Source organism: Octopus sinensis, linkage group LG8 (assembly GCF_006345805.1).
Source record: "Octopus sinensis linkage group LG8, ASM634580v1, whole genome shotgun sequence".
Classification (NCBI taxonomy): domain Eukaryota; kingdom Metazoa; phylum Mollusca; class Cephalopoda; order Octopoda; family Octopodidae; genus Octopus; species Octopus sinensis.
The window spans coordinates 23,810,478-23,824,082 of record NC_043004.1 but is presented as its reverse complement, the minus strand read 5'-3'; the positions used below and the strand labels follow the sequence as shown (position 1 = coordinate 23,824,082).

At 36.6% G+C, this 13,605-nt stretch overlaps 1 protein-coding gene across 2 annotated transcripts in view; it reads left to right on the top strand.

The window, feature by feature from the left end:
* The window catches only part of LOC115214911 (atrial natriuretic peptide receptor 1), a 795,859-nt gene that overhangs the window by 446,346 nt on the left and 335,908 nt on the right, over nucleotides 1-13,605 (top strand). For both annotated transcript variants that reach the window (XM_036505277.1, XM_029783970.2), the window contains exon 5: nucleotides 6,459-6,553. In XM_036505277.1, coding sequence (XP_036361170.1) covers nucleotides 6,459-6,553 — 95 coding nt within the window. The remainder of the gene's footprint in view (nucleotides 1-6,458; nucleotides 6,554-13,605) is intronic.

Here is a 13,605-nt window from a genome sequence, read left to right as displayed (position 1 = left end):
GCACTCCACAGACACGTGCACCCTTAACGTAGTTCTCGGGGATATTCAGCGTGACACAGAGAGTGACAAGGCCGGCCCTTTTGAAATACAGGTACAACAGAAACAGGAAGTAAGAGTGAGAGAAAGTTGTGGTGAAAGAGTACAGCAGGGATCACCACCATCCCCTGCCGGAGCCTCGTGGAGCTTTTAGGTGTTTTCGCTCAATAAACACTCACAACGCCCGGTCTGGGAATCGAAACCGCGATCCTATGACCACGAGTCCGCTGCCCTAACCACTGGGCTATTGCGCCTCCAGTCCGCTGCCCTAACCACTGGGCCATTGCGCCTCCTGTCCGCTGCCCTAACCACTGGGCCATTGCGCCTCCAATGACAAGTAATATCACTATCAAATGTCATTATTCTGAACAGGTCTTCATAAACTGTGTTTATGGCAGAAGCTATAATGAATGTTAGTTACGTAATCATTGCCTTGGCAGATGTCATCACTACAGTAAATTAGTTAATTGTGACTGACTTGTTTGATTAGAATTCAGGATTGAGAAGTATGTATACTGATGGTCAAAGTATGTTACAGCTATGACAATATTGCCTTTACTTCAGCGATAGTATATCTTTTATTTAACGGTAGGATGTGTTTAGAGTGAAGTTTGATTGCTACTTCGAATAGGTCGAATAACCAAGTAGAGGCTCTGTCATCAGTTTATGTACTCCTGTCGTAAACTTTAATGATGACAGTGTCACAGATTTATTACGGTGTTTGTTATAACGAAGCTATTCCGATCTGTATAATATCATGACGTATTAATTAGTTCAAATGCTAACGGAAAAACAAACACAACACGTGAGGTTCGAAAAGAATACATTCCAATGAGAAGCAACAAAGTGTTCAAAGAGAATCCCTTTGGCAAGTGTATGACTGGTATTTATTGTATCAAAAGAAATTGACAGAGTAAGTTGAAACTAAATACCTTGGATTTATACTATCTTAACTATTTCAGATTCTCTCAAATATGCATTAGCAATGAGTTACCATGCTTCTCTTCACTCACAAATCTAAATCTCTTGGAATAAATATGATGATTAGTCACAAGCCGTTCTAGAAATTTTTTCTTTGCTTAATTAAAAGACATTAGACATTACATTGGCCTCATATTATAATTATTGCCATTGTTCATAGATTGGCCTGATCATTAGTAAGTGGAAAATAAATGTCCTCGTCTTACTAATTGCAATATTAAAATTAACAGTAACACAATAAGCCTTTATGAATTTTAAGAACATTAAAACCGACATCACCTTCCTGTTCCAGTTGGAGTAGTGCTCACTCAGGTAACACCTCATTGGAATAGTCCTGAACACTCAATGAAACGGCGTTCATACAGCTGAAGCATCTATATTATTTCTCCCCATTAAAAAATTGAAATGTTTCCTTAGAATCACAGAAGACGGTGTGATTACATTTGGAACGCTTTCGATATTAGGTAATCTCTATTAGAGATGACATAAAGCTAAACGATTACTCACTGAAGTAAGTCAGAGTACGATACAAGTAAGACTCATATTGCACTATAGCTTATGTATGTAATACTCTTCTGTTGGTTTTACCATTTCACTCGCAAACATTCTGTATTACAACCAAATGGGCATTCAATTGATTTTCAATGAGTTACTCAGCAACACACATCATGTACAATGGCTCAACCTCCTTACCCTGCTTTTGAGTACCTGTCAGTCTAAATGTCAGTTCATCTACTTATGTATATTCAGGCGTTGGTAAGATGTTTTGAGGAAAACCAGCAGATTCTCTTGCAAACAACACTCCTCTCTCCACATAGGTGATGTGGAGAGACGGAATGGGCTGTTACCTTAGGGCGTTAAGGCTTGGCAGTGGTGCCATCGCAAGTCTAACTGTTCCATCAATTCCCGACCATCGTTTAGTATCTGTTGTATTATCGACTCCAAACGAAAGAAAAGTAAAGTTGATGTCGGAAGGATTTCAGCTCAGAGGGTAGAGAGCCGAAACAAATACTTCGTGGTGTCACACGCTCAAACAGGTATGTCAGTTCTGGCAATTCTAGTGCTAAACGGTCGACGTGCTATTACCATGAACATAAAACTCGACTTTCCGGAAACATACTTGTGTTCAACATCATCGGTACATGTCAAAAATGGAAGATTGTTATTTACAGCTAGTTCATCGATCACATTGAGGCTCTCTTTCTGGGGTATTGTTTTGAGGTTACAAAACGATTTTCCATCTTTAGGACTATTTTAACTTACGCAGAAGTTAAAATTCCATGCCGACACGCAGTAACAGTAGTTAGGTGCCACATACATCATGTCCCCAAGAAAAACATTCTTTGTTGAAATCTCACTAGTGTACAGTTCTCTATTATTTCTTCGGTAACCAATACCACTGTGCACTGCCACTCTTCCATTCTCCCATATATACACTCTTTTGATCCAGTACGAGTAATGGATAGTTTATCTACTTTTATTAATATTGGTTTCAATTTTTGGCACAAGGCTAACAATTTCAAGGAAGGAGGTAAGTTGATTACATCGACCCCAGTGTTCCACTGGTACTTATTTTATCGACCACGAATGGAGGAAATGCGAAGTCGACTCAGTGGAATTTGAACTCAGGACGTAAAGATGAAATGCCGCTAAGTATTTTTCCAATTTGGTCGTCTTTCTGTTTTGAGCTAAAACTCCGCCAAGGTCATCTTTGTTTTTTAACCTTTTGAGGTCGATAAACAAAGTTCCAGTTGAATATTGGGCTTGACTTATCCTCTCACTGAAATTACTGATCTTGTGCCAAAATATGAAACCATTATTAATACCCTGAACATAAACGATGAACGGACATTATTCAAATGAGGTCTAGCACAAGTTACCACTTTTCCAGTGAGGTCTTACTTGAGAGAGCATTATTCTCGTGAGATCTTACTCTTCGAATGAATACTTTTCTAATGAGGTCTTACTCGAGTGAATACTACCTCCCTGAAGTTTTACTAGACTGAGCAGTTCTCTGACGGTATCTTTCTCCTGTGAGTGCTGATCAGTCGTCAATCATATATGAAAATGTAAACTGAATATTTTCACTTACAAAGTTTTTATCATTAGCATAGGTTTTTGTTGTGTTTGTTGTGGCTCCATTCTTGTGAATGTAAAGATAAGACTGCTGCTGACACAGACCATCATCAATTTCCTCATCATATTGAGGATTTCGCCTCATTAATATTATAATATTGTTTATAAATTTTAAGTAACGTGTTGCCTCTGTTGTTGAGGAGAAAACAAGTTACGATGTATTCTTTATCTCTGGAGGAACTTTTTGCCGACTTTCATTATTGTCCGACAATAATTTGTGGTTAACTAGATCCGTCTTTCAATTATATGTACATGAAAACAAATATATTTTGTTCACAAGTAATTTCTGTTATTTTTTCCCAATGTACCAACAAACGTGAGCAGAATTACAAATTCACTTTGGAAATGTGTATATCCAGATGATACATAGACGTACACCTATTTGCGCAATGTTTTATATACACATACGTATACGTGTATTTATACATATATATAATAGTAATTTATAAACAGTATATATATATATATATGTATAATATTACACAGACGCATATATACACAATATAAAATATATATATATATATATATATATATATATATATATATATATATATATATATATACGTATAAAGGCTCACGCACACACACATATACGCATGAACATACATATATCTTTATATAATGTACATATGTACATACACACGCGCACGCACGCACGCACACACACACACACAACACACACACACACATATATATATATATATATATAACAGACACGTCGTATGTGTTTTCTTTCTGTGGTGAAATATACGAACGTGTATTTGAGTGCATTGTATCTGTCAGTTTCGATAATTTACCGCTTGTAAGAGTATGTGTAATTATGTATGTATGTATGTATGTATGTATGTATGTATGTATATATGCATGTATGTGTCTGTGTATGCATGTATGTGTAAGTATGTACGTGTGCGCACATGTACGTGTGTATCTGCATTCATCAGCGCATATGTATGTAACATCATGGGGTTTATCTATTTGTTATCGTTTATGTTGTTACTTTTCCCTGCCTTTGTCATGGTAATACTTGCGTTATTTACAAATTCTATTCTACACCGAATTGCGGTTAGTGTATAAAAACCTGGCATTGTTATGCTGGCGCACAGTTTTCTCTTGCTATTTCCCTTCGGCATTTCTCTTTTCTTCAAGACTTTTCTGAAAAAAAAAAATCTTTTCAACTACATTTTTCAGAATATTTTACATTTTTTTCTCTTTTCATGTCAAATGTGATTTCGAAGGCGATGCTAATTAAGAGCGTTTGCTCAAGTCATCAAAATTCTTGGTGGTTTTCATACCATTATCAGCATTTCTGTGACATACTCTCAAGAGATGAATTACATAAATAATCCTTCGTAATATAGGCACAAGACCTTAAATTTGGTGGGAAGTGGCTAATGGATTACATCAACCCCAGCGCTCAAGTCGTACTTATTTTATCAACCCAGAGAGGGTAAAAGTAAAGTCGACCTCATCGGAATTTGAACTTGAAATGTAAAAGCGGAGAAATTCCGCTAAGCATTTTGTTCAGTACTAAGGATTCTGCCAGCTTTCAGTTTAACAGGACCGTCTGTTTTTGGAGACTCTTTCACTTGAGCTACACTCCCGAGGAGAGTACCTGACTTTTGACTGCCGCTCCACCACTAGGGTTGAGCTCCTGTGAAAAAAATTTTGATCCCTGCTCTTCCTTCTCTAAATTTTACACAAATGAAAAACTAAGCTTTTGCTTAACAAACATGTCCTCATTACTAAAACTACATCATCTTACTGTTGGAAACTGATAGTTCTCTGCACCGCTGACAAGTACTTCGGAGTCGCAGGGATAGCTGAGTGGTTAAGAATTTCGCTTGGTAATCACGAGAGTCCAGGATCGATTCCAGGTAGCAGATCGCAGGCCTAAACTTTGTAAAATCGCGGTGGCAGAAACAGTGTAGAGAGCACTCTGGCAGTTATTACTGCAATTCCAAGTCCCAGCTATATGGATTCATTTATGCTGCTGATTCGTGCCAAAAATTACATTAAATATAAACCTGTCGGTGGAATACCCAACCCTTTTTATGATACTTTAACGAGTAGATTCTTCAGTTGATCGAATACCTAGCCACTTATCCTCAAAATCGATGTTGGGTCTGTTATCATGGCAGGAATTTGAATGGCTGCTCATGAGTGAAGTAAAATAATCCTATAGAACGAAAATCGTTTTCTAATCTCAAAACAATACTAAAACAATACTAGAAAGGTGAGCCTATGCATGGTCGATCAACTAGCTGAAAATATCAGACAAATTTCCCTTAAAAAATGAAAAAGATACATAGGTTAATTATCCCGTCGTATACTTCAGAAAACTTTCGACATTTTTTAAAAATCATGTCTGCACTATTAGGATTGTTTTAAGGCTAAACCATAGCAAGACTGGAATCACAGCTATTTGTTAACCTTGTAATAAACCAATATATTATTGCATAACAACGTTATGAATTGTTTCTGATAGAAAGCTAGCGTTACACACATTCGAGCATAGGTAACATTCGTCTTAAAATCTTTCAGTACATTGATGTGGTTGTTGTTTTTTATGAAGACATTTGTTGTCTTCGGCTTTGTTATTATTGTTGTTGCTGTTGTTACTCTTCATGGTGTTTTAGACTCATGCTAGAACAGAAAGAAAATTTGTATGATAACCGCCTTAGCCGTAACTATGGTGGTTCAAGACAGATGACAGAGATCCACAAGAAATATATGAATAAGTATGTATGCACGTATGTATGTATGTATGTATGTATGTATGTATGTATGTATGTATGTATGTATGTATGTATATGCATGTATGTATGTGTGTGTATGTATGGGCGTATATGTGTATGTATGTGTGTATCTTGTGTGTGTGTGTATGTGTTCGTATGAATATGTGTGTATGAATGGATATGTGTATGCGTGTATGTGTATGTATGAATGTATGTATGCATGTGTCTATTCATGTATGTCTCTAAGTATTATTCGAACGTTGGATTATATCGGACGAATGAGATCCGAATGAACAATACAAAGTTGTAACCTTTTAATGAACCTGAAACTATCGTGAGATAGAGAGAGAAAAGAGAGTCAATGTGTGTGGAAATATATTTGACAGTATTTTCGAGCTAGATATCTTTTGAATAAGATATTCTAAATGTTATGTGTAAATCGTTGATATATTTAATTTTGTACTATCATTCTAAGTCGTATTTTAATAACCGGAGCTATTTCCGTACATAACACTGTAGATATCACCATCTTGTATTCCACATTTAAAGAGTATATTCCTCTCATTTCAGGTATCACAGGAAATGTAAGCATTGATGAGAACGGGGACAGGAATGCAGATTACTCTCTTCTTGATATGACCGACCCACTGTCTGGTCGTTTTGAGGTAAGATCTTTATATTCTAAGCTACATTTTTGTGTATCATATATATTCTGACCAGTCTGGTGTTAATACAACTGAGGATTAAGTCTTCAGTTGACAAGCTGGTTTAATTATTTGTCATATGGTACCAAATGCGTCGCCTGTAAAATTGAAATTTATTATAGAAAATGTATTTAGTTATATAAGGGAAAAGGTTTACTGTTTTGACGAGTCAAATAGAATTTAACAGTTTCAAGCATATAGCTAAATGCAGATATATAGAATGCTGGCTCTTCAGATCAGTGGATCTAGGTTTCATCAATTTCTTTACTCTACTGAACACATACAAAATCATCCGTTATACTTACAATGTATGGAAGACCGATAATTGATAAAATTTACTGCGGAGAGGAGATGGGAAAAAGAAAGATCTAATAAAAAGTTGAAAGCAAATGATGAGTAGTGGTGAAGGGGGTGGTGGTGAAGATAAAAGAGAGTATGGGAGTCAGAATGAGAGGCAGTATGAAAGAGAGAGAGAGCGGCAGTATGCGAATGAGTGAGAGAAAGAGAGGCAGGGAAATTCTTTTTGATAGAGAGTATTAATAGTGGGAGAAAACAGCGAAAGTTATAAAGAACGAGAGAGAATTAAGCACATATATAGTGATAATGAAATAGAGTAACACTATTTTCAAATTTTGGCACAAGGCCAGTAATTGCAGGGGAGTAGCAAAGTCGATTATATCGACCCCTACCAGTGATCAACTGGTTTTTATTCTATCGACCGCGAACGGATGAAAGGTGAAGTCGACCTCAGTGGTATACTAACGATTCGTTTCTACTCAGGGCACAGGGCTCGAAATTTTTGGAGGGTGGGGGGCATTCGATTAGATCGACTCCAGCACACAACTGGTATTTTATCGTCCCCGAAAGGTTGAAAGGCAAAGGCGCCCTGGGCGGAATTTGAACTCAGAATGTAAAGACATACGAAATACCTATTTCTTTACTAACTACAAGGGGCTTAAACACAGAGAGGACAAACAAGGACAGACAAACGGATTAAGTCGATTACATTGACCCCAGTGAGCAACTGGTACTTAATTTATCGACCCCGAAAGGATGAAAGGCAAAGTCGACCTCGGCGGAATTTGAACCCAGAACATAACGGCAGGCGAAATACCTATTTCTTTACTACCCACAAGGGGCTAAACACGGAGAGGACAAACAAGGACAGACAAACGGATTAAGTCGATTATATCGACCCCAGTGCGTAACTGGTACTTAATTTATCGACCCCGAAAGGATGAAAGGCAAAGTCGACCTCGGCGGAATTTGAACTCAGAACGTAACGGCAGACGAAATACCGCTAAGCATTTCAGCCGGCGTGCTAACGTTTCTGCCAGCTCGCCGTCTTAGAGAATGTAATATTAACAAGAGAGGGAACAGTGGTGGAAGTTATAAAGAATGACAGAAAGGTAGGCAGAGTAAATGCATTTGTATATTATGAATTAATATGTTGGATCCAAGTTTAGTGACTTATCTATTTTTAATGTAAAGAAAAGTCAGGAAAAGGAAGTGTAGAAGAAACTAGTCAAATACAAATATTTTGAGAGCATTTAAAATACATATATAAGCAAATTGATGAGACAGATGCAGATATAAAAATTAAAGCAACAGATAGTTATGAACAATGAATAGTAACAAGTAGGGTTAAAAGTTTAAGTAACCTTCAAGTACAATGATTTCTAATTAACTGTTTTGAAGTTGACACAGCTAGCTAAGGGGTAGATACCTATGAGCATTAATTTACTTAGAATATAAAGTAATGAAATAAGACATTAAAAAAATGAAATAAATAAATAAAATAAATAAAATACATTTTTGAAAACTATCTTTGGGTTTAGTTTTTATATCTCCAACTGCCTCAGTGCTTATATGTGTTTTAAACATTCCCAATATATATATATATATATATATATATATACATATATACTTTCATACACACACACACACACACACACACACACACACACACACACACACATATATATATATATATATATATATATATATTATATATATATATATTATGGTCTACAAGGCTGTTACTATTTCAAGCTTGCTGTATGGCTGAGAACCTGGACTCTTTATCATAGCGACATGCAAAAATTTCAGCGCTGTCACCAACAAAATGTTCGCTCAATCTTGAGCATCAAATGGGAGCATTATTTGACCAACAAAAATGTCCTGAAAAGTATCGAAGTCAAAATATCGAATCGCTGATAATGAAACACAACCTTCGATTATCAGGACATGTAGCAAGAAAGGAAGGGTCAAGTTATGAGAGGGAGATCACTTCTGTGAAAAGACCACGAGGTTGTTCTCTTCGAAGATGCAAGGGTCAACTCAAATCAACACTGAAAACCACTGGGATTGAGCCTAAATCGTTTGAAATAAAAGGTCGACCCCGTACCAAGTGACGGTGTTACATCTATATCGGAACCAAAATCTTCGAAGACACTAGAAATGAAACGACAGGAGAGATAGGCTCGACAAAACCGACCGTGTCGTCAACCAAACTTATCATGTAGTCAATGCATTAGTCTCTTCTATGCCAGAACAGGTTTACAAATTCATTAGCGCCATCTTCATTGAGGATATATATATATATATATATATATATATATATATATACAAAATTTAAAGGACCGACCACTATTCTTTGTGGAAAATAGCGATTTGACGTCTATATCTAGCATGTTGACCGTCCACTTTTAGTAGTCAGTTCTTTAAATTTTGTATGTAAAAATATTTTAATCTTCGGATTTTTTTAATATGCTGGGCCACTGGTTTTAATTGATTAATATCAATTTTTACCCTTATTAAATCTTAAATTATATATATATATATATCCAGCACCTGATTGTACTATTGATTGGCCATTTATTTCATCTTTCGAGTGTTGGTTTTTGTTTGTTCTTTACGGACGCATTCACGTGTTGATTTTAAACGGTGTTACATCTATATCGGAACATTAAGTCTCCCCACGTCATTCTTCATCTTATTTTGCTCAGTGAAGCATTACGTGTAGGATGGAGGGGGTTTAGTTTTTCTTTACTGTTTTCCTTTCTCAGTGTGTGTGTGTGTGTATAGTTGTGTAATGCGATATGTGTGATGCTGTGATGTAATGGGTAATGTTGTGTTTTGGTGGGAGGTTGTTGCGTGTTGTTAGATGATATGTGATATTACGTGATGCTTTGTATTGTGAGCTGTCGTTGTTTAGTACTGTTTCATGTTGGCATGTTGTGTGGTGAGTTAATGTTATGCGTTGTAAGTTTTTGTGATGCTGTTTGATGTTTTTTTTGTGAAGTGTTATATTGTGTAATGTTTAGCCTTGTGTTGCTGGTGTGGTATTTTGTAACATAGTGTGGGACTGTGGAATTTTATAATGTTGTGTGAAATATAATGTGTGATACGTAATAACGTGTAACTTTATATGTTGTATATTGAAAAACAAAACTAACGAAAATTATGAACACTGCTGTATTTACATGTAAAGCCGATTTCTTGATAGGGACATCGATTTGATAAACAATATCGGCTCTCCACACTTGGATATACGTTAATTCATGGATAATATAAAGCTTTAGCAATAAAACAAAGGTTACTGAACAATCATGTACATGTAGAATAATTATTGTTTCCGGATTCCCTATGTAATTATATAATTACATATTTCAGCTGATCTTAGCATGAAGTAAAAAATATTGATTTTTTTTTTATTTTTCTCGTTGGCGATTGATGCTGAATATATATGTGCGGGAATTAATAGATTGCTAAAGGTTTTTTGTTTTCTATTATATAAGCATTAGCATTGGAAATAAGAACAATTACTTAAAACATTGTTTGAATAGATTGTCTTAGATAATAGTGAAATGGAAGAATACGAGGAATTTCTGATGGTCAGAGAGGGTAAATAGGAGTAGAAATGGTTCAAACACGGAAGTGGGGAAAAATATTCCATTAGTGAGAGAAAGGTCTTTTAGATAGATTGGTATGATTGAGTTCGAAGCAGAAGTAGTTAAACAGTGAACAATACAGACTCGAAGAAGAAGATGTGAGAGAGGATGAGAGATAAATTAGACAGTGTTAGAATGAACTAAAGAACTAAAGAGATTTCCAATAGATTTGAAAAACGTTGAGCAAAGAAGAAAAGACTACAAAGCAATATTCCCTTGCATACATACATACATACATACATACATACATACATACATACATACATACATACATACATACATACATACATGCATACATACATACGTACATGCCTACATACATACATTCCCTTCTGCGTTAGCTCCTTATGGGTAATAAAAAATCAATACATCCATATATGCATATATATATACGTATACGCTGTGCATACATGCACATATATATACAAATATGCGCTAAATATCCAAATGTCCACAGATGCAAGTGCAAATAGATTTTCCCGTTCAAGTTTAGGCGGGGATGTTGAACTGTGATGGAAGTGAATCCACTCACGGAGTGAATTAAAGAATGGATGTATGGGTTTGGAAATTGTTAGGGTCTTGATATAAACGGGTTGGGACAATGGTGGGCTGAAAAGTTCATAGGCTGCCCATACTGCTCCCATGTCTTTATTTTTCAACTTAGTAATCTTGCGGTGCATACACTTCAATCAGAGTCGTAGTGCTAGGATCCCATTGGTGAAGAAGCTTTTATCCTGTTGGTCAAAGGCCTGGCTGTGTGGTAAGAAGCCTGCTTCCTAACCACATGGTTCTGTGTTCAACCCCACTGCGTGACACCCTGGGCGCCTTCTACTGTAGCTTCGGGGCGACCAAACTATATGAGAGGATTTGGTATACAGTAACTGAAAGAAGCCCATCGTATATATATATGTGTATATATATATATTATATATATATAAATGAGGAAAACATTTAGCTTTAAATCTCTGAACGAGAAGTAGTAAGTGTACTACAGAGTAAAATTTATTTGGCAATATGTCATCTTTTCCAGCTGTACCACTCTGGCCAACGTCATATTTTTCTCTTCACGAGATCAGTGACTGTGTGTCTCTTTAAAAGTATATACCTCGAACAAGACCTAGTGCTTCCGTCTCTAGCCAACGGTTATCCTGTGCCGATGAAGAGAAATAACCCAGAAACCATGGTCCGTATGTAGCGTTTAAGGCCGAGTGCGGACATTAGCTCCCTTGTTCGAGGTATAAGGACGCAGTTGTGTGTCGGTAACCAGCTGGGATAGAGGTATCCCTGGGGCTAAAAAAGGTAGTAACATCGTCCTAACCAAGATTACCAATTTACGTTGGCAAATAGATTTTACTCTGTACTATAGCTACAACTTACTTCTCACTCAGAGGTTTAAAAGTAAATGTTTTCCTCATTATATATATTTCCTCATTATATATATGCGTGTGTGTGTGTGTGTGTGTGTGTGTGTGTGTGTGTGTGTGTGTGTGTGTGTGTGTGTGTTTGCGTGTGTGTCTTTGTGTCTGTGTTTGTCACCCCAACACCGCTTGAGAAAAAGTGTTGGTGTGTTATATCCCCGTAACTTAACAGTTCAGCGATAATGGCCGATAAAATAAGTACCAGACTTAAATAATAAGAGCTGGGGTTGATTCATTCGACTAAAAGTTCAAGGTGGTGCCCCAGCATGGTTGCAGTCTAAAGAGTAAAGCAAATAAAAGAACAGCAAATATGACGTTATCATCAATGCGATAGTGGTGCCCAGCCAAGTGTTTTTTTCTCGTGTCAGGGAACAGATGATAGGCAGATGGTTCTAAATTAGAGGATTAGGGAGGCTCATCAACCAGTTGTAAGCCATCATCACGCATAGCAACTATTGGCCCTAAGGACTTGTATGCTGGAGAATTTCCTCATGAAACAAATCCTGTTTCGTCAGTTTTCCTAGACGTGTTATCTTGATAGTCTTTCATTAATACTTCAGTGTGTTGATATAGCCCTCTCCATTGCTGGTGTGGTCCTTATGAAGATAGTCAGTAAAGACAATGTCATTTGCATTCCCAAAAACTGAGGCCATCTCTTTTCTTGCAGACGAAATGACATTGGGCCTTCTTTGGAGTAGGTGAGGAGAGGTGTTTCCACTGCATGGATCATCACTTTGTCTCTGACTCAAAGTAACAAACCCAACCCACATCCTGGGGTAGGAAACGTTCAAAGAAATAGGCTGTATTTACCTCAAACTACGTCAGATTTTCTTATTGCAGTCGATCGTCTAGTTAGAGTAGACAAAATCATTTACATAAAAGTCTTTTGTATTAAAGATAAGAAAGAAACATTGACAAAAGGTCTAAATACACAAGAAAACGGGATCGCTACGACCGGTGTTCGTTTAATCATAAGTTCATTTAATGAAGGCTGATATCATGCAAAACTAACGAACTTACAAACAGGATGAATGAAGGTGAGACTCGACTGGAAAAATCTAAATAATCTTCAGAGATCTGAAAGCCTTTGATGTGTCTATATGTTTGGATGTGCAAATGTTTTAATACTTAAAGCAAGGGATGATGTAGCATTCTGCTGCAGGAATCGCTTTTATTCGGAATAATTGATATATTTATCATAATATTAAAGAGAAGCAAGGCGGTGAGCTGCCAGAATCGTTCACATGCGGGAAAGAATTCATACTGCAAAAACAGCTAGTGCTATATAATGTCTGTGAAAAATGACTCGCGAAATACACTCCACGGTGATGTAAGGAGACAAATTTATTTCAATTTACACTTGCCTTGCTTTCATTGTTTCATTACATCTTAGATATGAACAACTACAACAGTGGCATGTTACATCTCATGGATAGAAACATACACACATTAGTGTAAACGGATACAGTAGATCATACTTGTATCTCTATCATCCCCCTTCTCTCTCTCTTTACACAAACACACACACACATAGATAAAGAGAAAGTAAGATTAACTGATAGACTGATAGATATGGATACACGATTACAAACATAAATATACTCACACACACACACATCTATAAATATGTACATATCCTTTA